Below are 18,883 nucleotides of genomic sequence, written 5' to 3'. Positions count from 1 at the left end.
ACTAAAAAATGTTTTTATTAAGATTTAATGTAAAAAGTTTTGAAGGAAACAAACTCATCATTTTCAAATAATTCCGATTATCCCCACCTATTTTCAAAAAGTTTTAATATTAGAATTAGTTTAAGTATCATTTTTTGATGTCTTCTTTCTATATTTTTTCAATTAAATCCGAAGTAAACTTAATTTTGTCAAAAAAGCTAATATTACTTTTCACCTATAGTAATACTTTATGATAGAATTCCTAGTTATTTTTTAACTTCGTTTTAGAATTAAATCGTACAAAATCTTTAAAAATTATCCTATACTCAAGTAATAAATTAAATTATAGATTGTTTATTATTGTTTTTCTTATTACATTTTTTTTTTAACCTTTCATCATTAACAAACATATCTCAAAAAATTTAGTTTTTTAAATATTTCTTATATTTATTTAAAATTAACTTAAAATAATTATTAAAAAAAAAATAAGGTTTAAAATACTAATAATTATAAAAAAAAAAAACTATTTTAGATTTTCACATATATAATTGATGAATTATATGAATTCTGTCAAGTTTTGAAATTTTTTGAATTTTTTTAATTAAATTATTATGTATTTCCCAACATCTATCCGATCGTCTTACATACGCGACATAATGTTACGAGTAGACTCATACCCAACTATTCCTCGGAGAATATATCTACAATGAACAAATTAAACTTTTTATGTAATTATATGTGAATAAGCTGAACATTGATGTTTTAATAATTTAATTCCTTTTTAAGTTCTTAATAGTTAGCTGTAAGTTATAAAACAATAATATATTTATTAATATTATAAGAATTAAGATACAGTATTAAACTTACTTATAAGAGCGATCACATAACTTGAACGGAAAATAATTTAATAAAAATTGATGTCTATCAGCTAGGTATCATATCAGTTTTAATAAATAAATGATTTTCAATTAATCTTGTAGATGTTTTTATTCCATCGCAGTTATCTTCAACACATGCATAGTGTAATTCTGATAAATATTGATTCAGAGCGTTTTGAAAATTGAAAAATCATGCTTCATTATCAATATATTTGTTGGACTGCAAATTTTCCTTCTATTATTCTTGCATTATATTCTTGAGCATTCAATACCTTAAATCAATTAATTTTACATTTGTAACACTTTATTCTTAATGAAAAATTTGTTGAAGTAATAAAACTCTCGTGTCATATATTTTGCGGGATGAATTTTCAAGCGCTAATTGCATTGAAAAGTTTAAAAATTCATTATTACTGCCATCGATAAAATGTTTATATTTTAATATATCTATGTAAGCCATAGATATAATTACAGCAACTGAATCGAATGCACACGTATTATATAGAATTAATCTTTCTTTGCCGAAACGAACAGGAGGGGTAGTTTTACCATTTAATAGTATAGTATTTGGATATGATCTTGAGTGTTTTGAACCCAATACTTCATCAATTTCTGGCAGGGAACACATATATTTCGTCGGTTTTTTCTTTTAGGGTGTTTTTGGAATTTGAAGAATCACATTAGTATTCCTTCCCTGGCCACACCAGTTTTCTATAGGATTCAGAGATATAAATCGACGAAATAAGTTATTACGGTAGGATGATTCAACTTTTTTTTTTTTTCATATAGATTGTGCATTTTTACAACGCACCATTGGACGTAAGCGGCACAAAGATTCACAAGTCGGTAATCGACGCTCTCGGTCGCACGGATGCGGTAGAATCCATTACCATCCGTAAGTCATACATTGAAGAGTGCTTCGATATCGTTTCAAGAACCTATATACGTATATGTTAATAATTTTCTGGTTTTTGTTTATATAGTACCCAAAAAGCTGCCCGGAGCAAAATGTTCGACTGGCTTAATTGAATTGAAGAGCGTCGATTTGGCAGCGAAAGCAATAATGCTTTTGAATCACATGACGTTCGAGTCATCAAGTATGAAATTATTACTATTCTATTGTTATTGTTACAACCACGAGCATTTAGTATACTTGTAGTATATATTATTATGCACGAAATCGTTATGTAAATAAGCAGAATTATGAATTTATCGTGTTCAGACCACAAGATTATGACTCTTAGAATATCTTTTTTTTACATACAATCAATACTTGACTCTAGGGGGGGGGGCGCAGGGGCACGGAGTACTCCAACTAATTTTCAGAAATTTTAGTGCCCCCCTACCATTATTACGTTATAAATATAACGCTTAACAAGTCTTGGGGATGCTATTTTCTTTAAAATAAACAGAGTCCCTCTTCTTCATTTTTTGCCAAGTCAAGCACTGCACGATATTACTTTTGTTAAAAATACATTTTTTCCATATAAAACCACAATTTAAAATCAATACTCATCAATTTTTACAAAAGTGATTACACATTTAAATTACATTCGGTTTAAGAGATACATTGTAATAGGGTATTAAAGAGCGAATACTAAACACCATTTATGAACTTAACGCTTCCCTAAACGCTCTTTTGAGCAAACCGTATCAAAAATTATCTACTGTACGCATGTGTGTAATATGTTTAGGATCGAGGTTTCCATTTTCGACAAAACTATGTTTCTCCAAATGGTCTGAGATCCGGCAGAATTCTTCCAGCTCGTCTGGTCGTTTGCAGTTCAGAACTATGTCCCGCGCGCCATGGTTTCACCACAGTTGTGAATATGTCATGTCCGCAACTGCAGAGTTTCCGGTGTCCCAGATGACTCCAGTATTGACCAATGGTGAATCTACTTGGACGCTCTGGCATATGACGGACCAGAAGACCAAAGCTGTTGAGCCCCCCACTGCCACCGGTAATGCGACTGTTGAGCCGATCGAGTCCGGATCCGATAGCCTATTGAACGTGATACAGAATCAGTTGTGCTTCAACAGAGATGAACAGGGTGACGTTCTACTTGACCCAAACGTAGGGCTCGACGCTGTAGACATTGTGCAAACGGCACAGGGTGGACCGTTGGGCGATGCATAAGCGTAAATGAAGTTAGAACCGTTGCCTATTTCGATTAGTCCCAATAATATATTAATATAATAAAATTATAGCTTTTAAATATTGTACCAATATCTGTTTCTTTAATTTCTATTAAACGCTTGAGTAATAATTTACTGTTTCCATCTTTTATGTTAGTGATCATTAACGGAATAATATTAATAATAAATTTATCCCACTTCACAAACAGTAAGTTTCCTTTTGTAGGATATATATATAATCAAAATCAATATCAATCTGAAATAAAAACAATCTAATGTTAAAATTAATATAAACTACAAGTATTAAGCCACAAAACATTTAACAAAATGGCAGACTAGTAATATATTATTTTGATACAAAGCCAAACTATTAGATATAGGACGTGCATTTTACTTAGTATACACAGTTGGAAAAAAATTTTAATTCAATAAAATAAAATATTACCAAATTGTAAGCAAATGACTGTTTCAAAATAGGCCATTCGTCAAGAATATCAGCTATGTTGATATTCTGTGACAATAAATAATCTCTACGAATTTCACAAGTTTTTTTGCCATTTTGAAGTTATTTCACTAATAGATTCAACATAAAACTGAAGCCACACCAATGCTCCCACACCATGGAACGCTGCTTACTGCCAGGTCGCATTTTAAACTTATAAAAAACTAGGTTGTATCTTTAATATTTATTATAATTATTCGAGAAAATTGATAGTTATACTATTTAATTTTTATAACATACTACTTACTATAGGCCAATACATAGTAAATACGATTAATATATAACGATATATATATATATATTAATATATAACGATTTTAACGTATAAAATGAACAATTAACGATAAAAAATAAACAATACAAGTTGTATCATACAACATACAAATAAAATTAAAGTATACCGAAATAACAAATAATCCATGTGATCAAAATTTAAAATTATTATTCATAATAGATATAAATAAAATAATAATAGAAAGCATTTATTAAACGATTCCAGATAGTATAGAAACAGAAGAAGTATAGACATGGGCGTAGCGAGGGTGAGACAGGGGAGCCACTTGCCCACCCCTAAGCCTCAAACTGAATTATAATTGTTTATACCAAACTTGTAAGTTAAAATTAAAAAAGATATAAATATAAAAATAGTTTAGTGGGATTGAGTGTTAAGCTGGCCACGCACTACGGTTTTATTTGTCCGTGTACGGTGAACGGTGTAGTTCGAACAACGTACACCGATAGTGTGTGGGCAATAAAACGGACGAAAAACACCGTACACGGACACGGAATAAAAACTGAGGAATTGGATTTTTTGTCCGTGTTCGGTGTTTGAAATGAACAAAACCGAAGGTTAGTGTTGTTCGAACACCGTACAAAGATACAAAATAGATAGTGTGTGTCGTTCATCGGTGTACGAACTAATAATGTGCGAACTACACCGTACACCGTACACGTACAAATAAAACCGTAGTGTGTTGCCAGCTTTATCTACACGTGCAATCGTTTTGACGTTTTATGTGTTATCCAATGGTCTATCTGTAGATTATTTGAATTACGAGTTTAACACTAATCACTTCATGTTTTTGCCCCCCCCCCCTGATTCAAATCTTAGCTACGCCCTTGAGTATAGAAAATGTATAAAAAATCTATAGATAATTATTTTTACTTATATTCGTAGAATATACCGAGTACGATGCGAGCCGCGAAATAATAAAATTCTCCACTCGTCATAGTGCATATGGCAAACTCTGTTTTGATTGAAATATAAATTAGTAAATATAAAAATAGTAATTACTAATTTTTTCATTCGATTATTTTCTCTCGATTGTTCCCATCACTAGTAAATATAAGAATAGTAATTATTAATTAGTTATTACTAATTTTTCATTCGATTATTTTTATAATAATCGAGTTACTCGATACATTCAAATAATCGAGTTACTCGATTATTTTTTCTCGATTGTTCCCATCACTAGTTATTACGTCGAGTATAGACACCCCGGAACGTTCCGAAGCCCTGTAGGGGCTTTGTTTTCGAGAGCTGTCGACAGAGCACGCGTTACGTTTACCCGTCCCCTCGTTGAACATCTTGTTATTTTCATTATAATTTTTAATTTATTTTTCGTACGTTAACGATTACGTGAGCTGTTTAGCTGTACGGTTCGATATTTTCTAATTCAAGTCTACCTTAAAAGATACCATTTTCAAAAAGTAGTAAAAATAACTGGTCAATTTTAATATATTAATGAATTACTTTTTCTATTATATTGAACTAGTATGTGTACATGCGATGTGTATACACTGTAATACTGTATAGTGGACGGTCACATGTGACGACGGCGAATTACAGGAGCTGTGTGTGGTGTATCAGGATAAATAACTACACTAATAAAATATATAATATATTAACACAGCAATATCAGCACTAACTCAAAATTATTTTTCATAGTTCATTATTTCAATGAAACAATTATTATCAGCTGTTTTCTTTACGTAAACACTTATCTTATATATATATATATAAGTTGTTTATAATAAAAATGAGTTATATGCTAATCAATAAGTGTAATTATTTAATATTATTTATTTGTTCCTTAAAACCATAACAATACTTAATTTTGTTAATAATTAATAAATCGAAGAAAAAAAATTTGTTTTGTTGTATCATTTTGACTAGAAAAATATATGGGTAAAAAAATATGTATGTTACACATACCTATTCACAACAACTAAACTTCACATTGTTATACATATCCATACTCAACATTTCAAATAACTACAATTATTGGTGACTCATTTCTTAATTTTGTACAACACCAATTCAATTGTATGAATCTTGTATTATCAGTTTCATTGATAGAATAATATAAATATATAAATAGTCATTTAGGTATAATATTATTGCCACCAATACTGTTCAACGATAAAAATATATTACATATTTTACTTTTCAATACTTTTACTCAACAAGTATTTAATATATAACAACAATAAAGTTTGACAAAGCGAACAATAAATAAAATTAATGGAATAATGGTTATTATAAATAATGTATATGCAATATTATTTCAATAATTTACATATTCATAATAAATACAGTACAATGATTTTATATAATATATGTAGTTAAAACAAAAGAGTACACTGATAAATATTTAATAAATTTAATAAGATTTAAATACAATTCTAAAAACTTATGTTTAATTATTTTTTTTTTTAATTTTTGTTACCCAATGTTAATTATAATGATAAATAATATTGGGTGACAAAACTGGTTGGTCTTTTGCCCGTAAATAGTAAAATATTTGCACACATACATACAAACACAAATTAATAATATAAATCAAAAATGACAGTCACTTATTAATCTATTTTTTATTACTAAAACATCTAATAACATTTTATGTAGTAAAAAATAAGAGAAATATTTGACTAATCATTTTCAAATAATATTGAATTTGTTTCAATGTACTTAAGAAAAATTGTAAATAACATTTAATAAATATAGATGAAATAGTTAAAAATTACAAATTTTTTTTTTTTAATAAAATATACTAGATTAAAAAATATAAGTTATAAAAATACGTACAGTGAAAACTATCCAAGATGGAAAGACAGACAATCGAAGATATATTCTGTTTTAGAAACGTTTAATGCTCATCCAAAACTAAGTCTATTATACTAATTATAATTTATGACTTGACCAAATCAAATATACACCTAAATTAGGCCTCTGCATTATTATAAAGGGTCTTGAACAGTTTTCACTGAATATGTATTATTTTTGACTTGAAATTACATGGCATAAATGTCAAGTAAAATAAATAAGTTGTCTAATTTTTATATTATTTCAACATCTTATCCAATGTAAAATACTTAAGAATCTATTTTAGTTAAAATAAATTAATAAACAAAAATATTTTTATTATTTTAGTGTTTATGCCAACAAAATTTACATGAATAAAAACTACAAACATAGTATGAAAGTTAAACACTTGTTTTTATCAATTCATCTTTGTACTTCAATATTTAACCAAATTTGATCAGTTTGTACTTATAATACTTTAAACTGAAAATGTTAAACTTATTTCAATCACAAATTATGTACCCTAAAATATTAAAAAACATAGATAAAATAAGAATATTTTAAAATCACAATAAGAAGTAAAAACTTGCCATTTATATCAGTTTTTTTTTTTTTTGTGTACATTAAGTTAAAAATAAAAGAAAATACCAATGGTAACCTCTAAGATATATAATAAAAGTAATCTACATAATTTGTTTAATTAATATTAATATTAAATATAAAAAATGATAGACCTCTGAGAACACATTAAAATAATCAGTACGAATCATCAAAATACAATTTGGTTACTAAATATATTATAAGCCAATATCATTATTTTTATTTTTTATGTGTTGACCGAATATTTTTAGCAATTTTAGTATAATGAATAATTATACTATAATACAACAGTAATAATTTTAATAACAAATTAATGATAAAATACATAAGGTATCATTTATAATTTGAAATTTTTTATTGTTTTATAGGTATATTTCTTAGAAAAAAACATATACGTAATAATAATCAATTAACAAAATTGTTTATAATGAGCAAAACTAATGAAAAAACTTTCAAATACTTTGATTATTAATATAATGAACAAGTTTAAAGCATGGAAGATATATTGAATAAAAATATTAAATAAATATATATTAAGAAAAAAATATTTACAAGTCACTTATAAAGGAACGTAATCACTCAATTGAACTTCATTAAATGTTTAACCGACTTTATTTTCAAAATAGGTCACTTATGGTAAATTAATAGCACAATTTTTTTTCAAGAAATATTTAAAGTTAATAATAAATTTCAAATATTAAAATGTATGTAGTCAATATACTTTTTTATAAACACCTACCTTCCTTAATTCAACTAATAACATAATTTTACATCCAACAATGTTTACATCAACTTTATTTCTAAACAACATCTAATAAAATATATAAATAAATATATTGTATAAGTACCATGAATATTATCACAAACGACAGGGAATTTGGGAAATGGCCGGATGGGGATAAGAAATTTACACTAATTTAATTCTAACTAAATATTTTAGATCATAATGTAGTGATTGCCTTTAAATTATCATATTAGTAACATTAAATGATAATAAACTAACAATATTTAAAGTTGTGATTCAAAAGGAAAATACTATGCTAAAGGGTAAATACTTTATAGGACTAATATCTAATTATGCAACAACAAATTTAATAAAATCAAATAATATAAATTAAATACTCGATTTATAATAATAGTAATACATATAATTTAACTAATTTAAAAGTCATACTTAATACTAATATGAATATTATAGACTTAAGGGTAGGATTATTATATAGACATATAGTAAATAAAAAATAATAAAGAAGCAAGAAATGTATCAATTATCAAAATGCAATATTATGTTCAAATATTTAGAAGAATTAGAGTCCAAATAATGTAAGGAAATCATAAGCCTGAAGTATCCATATTTTGCTTACACATTTTGTTTGAAATTCACAGTTTCAGCAAAAATCATTTGTTTTAATGTTTCTCTGGGAAGGTCATCTAACTCTGTAACGAATCTGAATGGTTCTTCTGCAACAGGCTGAAAAATTAAAAAATTATATGAACATAATATTTTTTGTATATTTATCAATTATGTAATACTTAAAACAATATTTTACATAGAAAAAAATCAATAAAAATTAAAAATATTGTATATAGTCATACCTCATCAGCAGGGTCATAATACTGTTCAAGATACGGATGAGCTAAAGCCTCTTCAACTGTGATTCTATTATGAGGATTAAATGTAAGCATTTTATCTAATAAATCCAATGCTTTAGGATCAGCTGAAGGATAAAGTTTTGAAAACGCTATTTTTGGTTTGTAAGGCAAGGATTGTAAATAACTCCGAGCCTGAAAAAAAAAAATAGAATATATAGAGTGGAAATTACATAAAAATGTATATATATATATATAATATTTACTTTATCATTAATAATACACAACAAATCTACTGCAGTTGGAGAACCAAGTATTCCCAATATATGGTTTAATTGATCTAGGTAATGTTTACCAGGAAATATTGGTCTGTTAGATAACATTTCAGCTAAAATACAACCAACTGACCACATATCAATTGATTTTGTGTATCCCTAAAAATAATTTATAATTTTATTGATTTTTTGACACTTCTAATATATTATATTTATACTTTTGAATTCAACATAATTTCAGGAGCACGATACCACCTTGTGGCTACATATTCAGTAAGAAATCCTGTGTGATCATGATCAGGATCTGCAACTCTAGCAAGACCAAAATCACAAATCTAAAATAAAATGTTACAAATATTATGTATAATATAATAATAATAAAAAAAAAGTAAAATTAATAAATGTTTAATACTCGTAAATGAATATATAAATTATATAAACTATTTATTTATATAGTTAATATTATACATGATATATATTTAAATAAGTATATATATATATATTTCCACAATATATAATACTAGAGTATAAATTAATATAATTAAAAATAAATTAAGAATTATTTACTTTGAGATCACACGTTGTGTTAAGAAGCAAATTACTAGGTTTGAGATCACGATGAAGTACATTTGCTGAATGTATATATTTTAGACCTCGTAGAATTTGATAGAGGAAATAACAAATGTGATCATTGCTCAGTCTCTGTAATAAATATAACAAGTGTAAAATAATGATATTTATGTAAATAAAAATAATAATCCCAATAATAATAATAATAATAACTATAATCAAAATATGTAGAAATACTGCTAATGTGTAACAATGTTATTTAAATTTAAAATTAAATTAACCTGAGTTTTTAATAGTTTATACAAATCAGTCTCCATCAAACATTGAACAATATATACATCTTTCATTTGTTCAATAGTCTCTGCTCGTAATATATTTCTTATATCAATTATCTAATAAAAAATATACAAAATATAATATAATTAGTAAATATATTTGAATAGATGGCTTAATAAATACATTTAATATTACTAACATTTTCGTGTTTAAATCTAGTTAATATTTTTATTTCTCGCAAAGTTCTTTGACAATATGTTTGATGTTCAAATGGCGAAATTTTTTTTATGGCTACTTTACAGTTGGTTTCATTGTCAAAAGCCGACCTGAAATGTAAATTATGTACACATATTAAAACAGTTTGAGGCACTCAATAAAAAATTCACAACAGTTATGAAAATAAATCTTGATACCTCTATCAATCATTAAACAAAAACAACAAACAATTACAAAATGTTCATTTGTAACTGTCTTTTTTGAAAAATTATATTATTTTTTACTGGAGTAGAAACATGAAACTTGTTATTCACTTTTTCTCTTATTTCTGATACTTCAACATCTTATGAAAATAATAGAGTAAAATAAAAAATATACATTTTATATTTTTATATGAAATGCTTCTTAAACAATTAATGTTGATTCAATTAAGTTTAAACATTTTATTTAAAATGAAAAAATAACATTTAAAGAAAAAATTTTGTTGTCATTTAAGAAATTAAAAAAAAAAATAAGACTTACATATATCAGGAAAAATATATTTTAATAACATTTAAAATAGTATTTTAAATATTATAAATTTAAAAAATAAATATTATCTTAAAATATTTCCAAAAAAGTATCTGTACACAACCTAACCTAATACATGGTTTTAAAAAGTCTTACCTAACTATAATTCGTATTTTAAATTTTAAGATTTTAAGTTATTTTTACATATATATTTTTATGTTTTAATATTTTTTTAAACATTATTTTACTTATATCAGAATAATTTATAAACTGACAATTTATCATCGATTTCTAGGTTAAAAGTCCTACATTTACTTCACTCAATTATTATATTTTGTCTACTTGGGCACATCTTGATTTTATTGTTTAATAAATAGACCCAAATATAAAATCCTACATAAAACAGTTGTTATAATTCATGTTGCATTAGGTAAGTGTATAATGAAAACCATTTTTAATGGTATCTCATTTTAATTTCTAATATTAACCGAATTTTAAAAACCTGGATACACTCTTGATTCTACCTACAATATAATAGTATTATGTGTAAATATTTTTCAGCTGATGTTTTTTTTTTTTTTTTAATTAATTTTTAAAAAATAAAAATATTATCATTTGAACTGAATTATGTTAAAAATGTAAATATAGATAAATTAAAAAACATGTATGGAGTCTAAATTAACAGTGTTCATACAGGACATTTAAAAAAAAATTAATATATTATAAACATACAAAAGCATAAATTGATTGAAAATCAAAAAGAAAATAATGGGTATTAATTAAAAAAGAAAATAATCCATAAAAATGAAAAAGGAATTCATTTTGCACTTTAATATCTTGATGAAATTGTATAAGTTTGAATGGTATAAGTATACTATGTAACTAAAACATTAAATAATTGACTTTCAGGGAATCATCTTCATACCAAATATGAATAAAGGTTACAAAAATTAAATATTATCAAATGAATGCAGACATACAAAAAAAAATTAAAAAATTGATTTTCAAAATGCCACACACTTTAATTTTTAAAAAAAAAAACTCAAATCATTAAATAATTACTAAGATAATAAGCTTTAATTGTATATTCTATCATATAACTATTTTTAAAAATAATTTTCATTAATATTGTTTCAAAAAAAGAAAATAAACAATCAAAACTGGCAATATGTAGACTGTAGTCTCTTAAAGTGTAAACATTTTTTTTAATCAACACTATTCAAATAATTTGAGATCATTTTCTATTTTATCTCCAATAATTTTTTTCTCATATGACAATGAGTTAAAATCATCTAAAGTTTTTTTTCACCTAAATAACTTAGCAATATGAAAATATAGCTGTAAATAAAAGCATATAAAGCACCATAAATGAAGATTTTGCAAAAATCAACTAATGCAATCATTTCTACATCTAAACTTTCCCTCATACTACAAAAAGTATCCTATTAACTCTTGAGTCATCGATTACTCATCAAAATATCTTGAGATTTTACAGATAAAGTAAAAGTATAACGAAAATTGTTGTATAAATTTATATAGTAAATTTTCAAACATTAAAATATGCTACTTGTTTTAAAATGATTATATTTAATATAATTTTTGTGATAAATAACCATTTTTTTTTTTTACGTAAATATATGTATAATGGGTATATACCTAATTATTATGAACACTTTAAATATAAAACAAAAACCTTGTTGAGTATTGAAAACATGAAAGGTAACAACTTGAAAGTAGTTTTCCCAATATGTTATTTCTATTAAACCAGTGTTTATGTATAAATATTTTAAAATCGGCCCATTATATGAACTAAGATTAATAATTTTGCAGTCAAATACTTTATCCATCATTTATGGTAAACTGTACATAATAGTAAATAACTTTCATTAAAAAAAAAAATTTATTCAAAACATTTATATGGTTAATTATTAGTACACTTCAAAATATTATAATTAAACATTTATGATATAGGTATTTGGAAAGGATTTAAATCATAATGATAAATTTTATACTAAAATTCAAAAATATACAATAAAACATAAACAGACCATAATTCTCACTATCAAAAGTAAGCAAATAAAAAAAAACAGAATAGGCGCCTGTCACAGAGCTATGAAAGATGGGTCAAGTGGGTAATCAAGTGATACCAATGAAATACTTACACAACCATTCCATAAGCTCCTTCACCAATATAGGACAAGTTTGTGTACCTAGGACCCACATCAAATATTTGTCCCCTGACCATTTCTGGGTTTGACTGGCCACCGCCGACAGCATTGTCGGACGACATAGTATCTACAGCACCCTGTGTCAATGAATACTGTAGAGAGAGAGAAAAAACATCAGAATAAGAATTGTAATGGAATCGTTGAATTCCAGCAGATACACTTACTTGCAAAAACAATAAAACGGAAAGCTTGCAGCACACAAGTAAGCTCGTCAAAAGCCAATTTTCGCGTCAGTGTTCGTACGTGTGAGAGCACGCGTCTGTGTGTATGTGGATGTGTAAGTGCGCGTGTGATGTGATATCCGCGTTTGATTGGACATTAAAAGATAACGCTACTAGCCCTTTTGACGTCATTCTACACAATTGGTTCTCAAAATAGTTCACTGTTCTGGTGACAAACCGTAATATTTTGTGGTACCATACATTTGAATTATTATTAACTATCGTTGACACCATGGATACTACGTCCGTTTTAATAATCCGTTTTCTACCTATTATTATAGCAGTATGGTAAATATGAAAAAATAAGTAAAATACTTTTCGTAACACCCATACCTCCAGATAGACCTCGTTTATAACATCATTGACAAATATCCAGGAAGCTATTATCAGGCCAAGCGTCGACACACTAAAGATTGTAGGACCTGTTCCTTTCTTGTCACCACGATTTTTAGAATCATGATTTTAATCGCGCTTTTCACAACCCATTGTTCATACTTTTGTCACTTATTACATATTATGTAACTAATGTATTCTATACTAATAAAGTGATTTACTATTTCTATACCTCAAATTATCAAATAGTTCAATAATTAATTCCTCTTATATTTTCTTCCCACATAAATCTCTTACGTTGGCTTTAAATAAATTTCTCACCCTCGTTATGATAACATACTATCTTGTTATTATATCACTCATTACTAGGGATGGTAAATAGTGATGGGCATAATCGAATGATTTCAATAATCGAAATATTAGTATTTAAGACATTTTTACAATCGAATATCGAGATATCTCGAAATAATCATTCGAAATGTTCCATTTAAATATAATATATAAATATAAATATAATATAATTTTATTTATAAACATTCTGAGAAATTGTTGTTTTATGGTTGAGTAATTCAAAAATTATAGCTATATATTTATGTCAAACTTTAAAATATAAATAACTAAGAATAACCGTATACCCATCAATATTTGTCCAACAACCAGTCCCACGAGTAGCACGAGTCGTAAATACAAAGATACATAGACTGAAAGTGAACAACTAGTATTTACTTATTCGATTATGAAGATTAAAAATAATATTTCACATCACTCCTTCGTTCCATGAAAATCATTCGAAATATGTTTACATTCGATACACATTTCGAGATCAAGAATTGATTTTTTTTAAAATAAACGAGATATCACTCGAAATAATCTCTCGGGTATATAATCGAATTATTATTTTGATAATCGAGATGTCTCGATTACGCTCATCACTTATCGTAAGTACATACACTATGAATCACTCGAGGGGGGACGCAGGGGGACGGAGTACCCCAACTAATTTTCAGAAATTTTAGCGTCCCCTTACTATTATTACGCTATAACCATAACGCTCAGCCAGTTTTGGGGACGTTCTTTTTTTAAAGTAAATAGAGTCCCCCTTCTTTAATTTTGCCAAGTCGAACACTGCTATGAATGTATAATATTGTACTATATTTAATTTTGGACAATTGTCGTAACTAATTGTTAAGCTATTGTATATAATTCAGTAATTGTTAAAAAAGTAGAAAAAATTGCGATTTACTGATTTATAAATGCCTATTACTCGTCCTAGTCAAGGTGTGTACTTAATGTGTTGTTCAACTATAATATATATATATATACACCTCAGTGGCGTATATAGAAAATATTTTCGGGAGGGGCTACTATGGACAGAGTTAAATTGCCACTGCTATCTAAGAATTACTAACAAGACACAGTAGGTATTTATCTACATTTAATTTACAGAATGTCCCAAAACTATTTGGCAAAGACAATAAAAACCGTCTCAACTGATCAGATTATTTACGTATTTCCTATAGTAAGTATAATCCTGTATTTATGAACAAAGGATATATGATGTGGTATTTGACTATTTAATATATATATTTGTCTACTGGACTATTTCTATAGTAAAATATGCTATGAATAAAATGTACTCGTATTATACAATTATAATTTATTCATTATATAATTAACTCTTAATAATAAGCATTGAACCATAAATTGAGAACCTTAAAACATTTTAATAAACTATTAAAATACTATTGAATAAAATAAATGCAACCAGGTTAAAATTTTTCTATTTTTGTTTTTATAAAATTATTTCTAAATAAGCATAAAGTACCATTAAAATTTAACAAACGTTTAAAATAATTTTTCTATTTTTTGAAACATTTCGAGGGGAAGCTGTAGCCCACTAGACACCCCCCTATATACGCCACTGATACACTTTGATCATAGCTTAGCCTGGCTCTCATCCTTTTTTAATTAATGTCACCTTCAGCCACTAGTATCAAATACCGCGTCACCCTAACATCAAAATAATAAATAATCTTAACTGTGTATTTTACAATAATTCTTGAAATAACAATATTAAACGAGATAACATATTAAATTTACTAGTAGTTAATAAAAATAATATGGTCAGAATTTGCCTAAATAAATTCACTCTAGAAGGATCTACGAAATCCAACTATAAAGAACTTGGTGTTTTGCCAATAAAGCTTTTATATAAAAAAAATTGCTATTATGTACTTGGTTAAGAAATTTATCTTAGATAATTATCATAAAGAGTTAAGCAATAAAAGAGAATTAAGGAAATTTGATTTGACTGTTAATTATACAAATAAATCTTTTGGTTTATGTTTTGTAGATTATCTTGGACCAATGTTCTTTAATTCTATGTCTTTTGAATTTAAAAAAAAAAAAATACTTGGGGATGATAGGATTAATATTAAAGGTTTGGTACATAAATATTTATTTCTTGAGTTAAATAATGAGTTGTTGTAATTTTATTTTATTTTCTAAGCTGTATAAATATTAATCTATGAGGTTTTATTTGTGTATCTTAGACTAATATGTTTATTTTATATTTCTTTCTTTATAATTTACATTTTCTTGATAATATTTCTAAACTATTTGTATATTTAGCTTTATATGTACTTAGAACTTATACTCTGTATCTTATAAATTCTATAATTATAATAATTGTATCACATATATATATATAACCCTCTTTCTCTAACACAAGCTTTTCTTAAAGGAGAAAGATAATCGAGAATGTTACTCAATAATAATGTAAGTATTTGTGTCTTTTTCGATTAATAAAAAAAAAAATAAAAAATAATAAGGTACACGGAAAAATAATAAGTACACCTACACTTTATGAGTTGCAGGGTTCAATAAACATTGACTTTTAAAATTTAAATTTGCAAATTAAAAAAAAAAAAGAGAAAAAATGGTGATGATTTGTATAAAAAACTGATGAGAAATTGAGCTCTGGTGGTTTTTAAAAAAATTAAGGAAGTCGAGAGCTGATGGTAAAAAGACCGAGTCTCATATTGTCTTCTAGAGTTGTAGAACTATAATATACAGGGCCGTCCCGAAGGAGGCCTTTGGGGAGTTTCACCCCCCCAACGAAAACATCAGTCGGCAGTCACACTTGTTTCATTACAGCCTAGAAGGACCTAATTTTATTTACGGAAAACAAATATTACATAATTCGTAATACAGTGTATACACGAATAAAATTTATATAACTACTTATTATACAATATAAAATATTATAATATATATATAATTAAATTGTAAATTTTAAGAACGTGCGACACTGACACATATATGCATGTTAAAAAGTAAAAATATGACTACATACATACTAAATACATTGAGTAAAAAAATTGTGGTCGGCATTTTTCATATTATTTACCCCCCCCCCCCTTGATTTTCATCTTCGGGACGGCCCTGATAATATACTATAATAATACTACATATCTAGCGACTGCAAAATAACTGACTAACGACCCCGGTTAAGTCGATTAAATAATCGATAATGTAGTAATTTCGTGTTAATAATAATACTGCGTGTGTTTATCGGATCTATTTAATAAATATAAATAATATACATGATATGTATTATGTATATTATTATGTATAATATGTATTACACATAAGTACCTAATATATAAAAACTTAAAGGTATGCTATTTACATTACAGTTATGGTAATAATATGATTTTATTAAAATTAATTATTTTTTTTATTTTTTTCCTTTTCCAGTGGAGATTTCGTATCATCCCTACACTGCGTCCATGTCATCCTTGAATGACAAGTCACCCAAGTTGAGAACCACTAGCTTAGACCTACATATTAACTAATGGAACTATGGTTAGACTTTGGGTTGTACCTAAATTATGAGTAATTTTATAGCTTTCGGTCAATTTATATAATTATTTTGAAGCTGGATCCACATGATGATACTTATTCTCGCGATAGTCTCGTAATATTAATTTTGAGAACTATCGCCGTGTGAATACAATAATGGTAACTATCGGACTACCATGAGAGAAATTCTCGCACTATCATTATGTATGATACATATATGATAGTTGAGAGCTGTTGTCGTGATGGTAACCATCACATGTGAATGCATAGTATACAAAGTACGAGTATAATGTCTATTTTATTATCGTGATAAACCAATTTTGTTACATGGTTTACATATATTTTAATAATTTAATAATTTATTTAAATTTCTGCTTGTTATTTAATTTTTGGTAAATTCGGTGATTAAATGTTAAATAAATAAGTTATAATATAAAGTAATTTGTTAATAACACATAATTTTTGACACACAATTTTGATGTTTTGGATTTTATTGAAGAATACTAAACAAATTCTTGTTTATGAGATAAAAGCCTAGGGTGAACAGGGACTTTATAAAAAGATACCATGTTGAAGAATTGTTATTTCAGTTTTTCTACTATATTTTCGTTATAATCGTTTTATTGACATACAATACCTTAGGTAGTAAAATATTGAACATAGTTTCATCAATTCTAAATTGGTTGAAATAATTCTAATTTTAAATTTTAAATCTAATTTTTTTTTTTTTGCATAAAATTCATCGTGTACTCGTAATTTTCTAAAGTAATATTTATGTATGTATACGATATTTTGAACAATATTTCGTAAATTTATACATCGTATACAAGATTGATGATTTCCAAATAAAAAGTAAGAAAATATATTTTATGGACTTTAGAACTAGAATGTAGAAATATAATTTGTTTTTAAAATAACGCTGTAAAAATGTGTCTCGGATAAAGATTATCGATGAAGTAACACAATACAAAAATGTTCAATGTTTTATGCATGATTACACACATTTTTTTTTTTACTTATTAGTTCTCAGTTTTCTCGTCTTATTTTTATACATCATATTACATTTCGAAATTTGATTCGATGCACAGTATAAAATATCAAAACTGGTATTCGGAAATAAATCATACTGCTATATTAGGTATTCAGTAAGTCTTAGACGTATACTAGTCAGAATAAATATTTTAAGCATATTCAACATATGTAGGTACTGGTACACTTTAAAACTTAATACATTATATTTATAATATACATACATAAGTGTAAGTACCTATAGTTATACGAAATATAATTCAATATTTTTCCCACGGCTATTATCAAGTTTCTTGATCAAAATATTAAATAATCATTTTCATGCATAATTAGAACCACGATGAAATATGGATTACTTATTAGTTATTAATTATTAAAGTTATTCATTTTAATACCAATATTAAATTACTTAAATAATTGATTGACTATCATTTCTACAAAAATTGTGTTGAAATATTCAAGCATTAAGAAGAATTTTCGGTCCTAAAATGAATACGAAAAATAATGAATCTTAACGAAGAACTTACACGGAACTTAATGAATTGTTTAATGAAACCAATATAGTAAGTGTTCTAAAAATCCGAAGACAGC

At 26.2% G+C, this 18,883-nt stretch overlaps 2 protein-coding genes across 3 annotated transcripts; one reads left to right on the top strand and one right to left on the bottom strand.

Annotated features, from left to right (window-relative positions):
* The first annotated feature begins 1,406 nt into the window (after positions 1–1,406).
* Positions 1,407–3,169, top strand: LOC112681015. Its single transcript, XM_025551284.1, has 3 exons — positions 1,407–1,752; positions 1,841–1,954; positions 2,552–3,169. Exons 2-3 carry the CDS (start codon positions 1,921–1,923, stop codon positions 2,992–2,994), a joined length of 477 nt encoding a protein of 158 aa, XP_025407069.1. The 5' UTR covers positions 1,407–1,752; positions 1,841–1,920; the 3' UTR covers positions 2,995–3,169.
* Positions 3,170–7,952: 4,783 nt separating this feature from the next.
* On the bottom strand, positions 7,953–13,157 carry LOC112681013 (mitogen-activated protein kinase 1). 2 transcript variants are annotated; one of them, XM_025551282.1, is made up of 9 exons: positions 13,010–13,157; positions 12,780–12,922; positions 10,091–10,217; positions 9,897–10,007; positions 9,613–9,747; positions 9,264–9,380; positions 9,037–9,204; positions 8,777–8,965; positions 7,953–8,651 (listed from the first exon to the last, which is right to left on the bottom strand). In XM_025551282.1, exons 2-9 carry the CDS (start codon positions 12,905–12,907, stop codon positions 8,541–8,543), a joined length of 1,086 nt encoding a protein of 361 aa, XP_025407067.1. In that variant the 5' UTR covers positions 12,908–12,922; positions 13,010–13,157; the 3' UTR covers positions 7,953–8,540. The 2 variants fall into 2 exon arrangements, with proteins under 2 accessions (XP_025407067.1, XP_025407066.1); XM_025551281.1 differs by having other exon boundaries at positions 12,780–12,937; positions 13,010–13,156.
* Between the last annotated feature and the right edge of the window lie 5,726 nt (positions 13,158–18,883).

Source organism: Sipha flava, unplaced genomic scaffold, assembly GCF_003268045.1.
Source record: "Sipha flava isolate LNK unplaced genomic scaffold, YSA_version1 183_pilon_pilon, whole genome shotgun sequence".
Lineage (NCBI taxonomy): Eukaryota > Metazoa > Arthropoda > Insecta > Hemiptera > Aphididae > Sipha > Sipha flava.
Note: the sequence above shows the minus strand (reverse complement) of the source record. Positions and strands in the feature narration are given on the sequence as shown.

What these genes read in the sequence shown, in the direction of transcription:
- LOC112681015 (XM_025551284.1), top strand. Translation starts at nt 1,921, where the DNA reads ATGCTTTTGAATCACATGACGTTCGAGTCATCAA. An exon ending in CATGACGTTCGAGTCATCAA is followed by an intron (nt 1,955 to 2,551) that starts GTATGAAATTAT and finishes TAATATGTTTAG; the next exon opens with GATCGAGGTTTCCATTTTCG.
- LOC112681013 (XM_025551282.1), bottom strand. Translation starts at nt 12,907, where the DNA reads ATGTCGTCCGACAATGCTGTCGGCGGTGGCCAGTCAAACCCAGAAATG. An exon ending in ACACAACGTGTGATCTCAAA is followed by an intron (nt 9,381 to 9,612) that starts GTAAATAATTCT and finishes ATTTTATTTTAG; the next exon opens with ATTTGTGATTTTGGTCTTGC. An exon ending in AAATTATGTTGAATTCAAAA is followed by an intron (nt 9,205 to 9,263) that starts GTATAAATATAA and finishes AATTATTTTTAG; the next exon opens with GGATACACAAAATCAATTGA.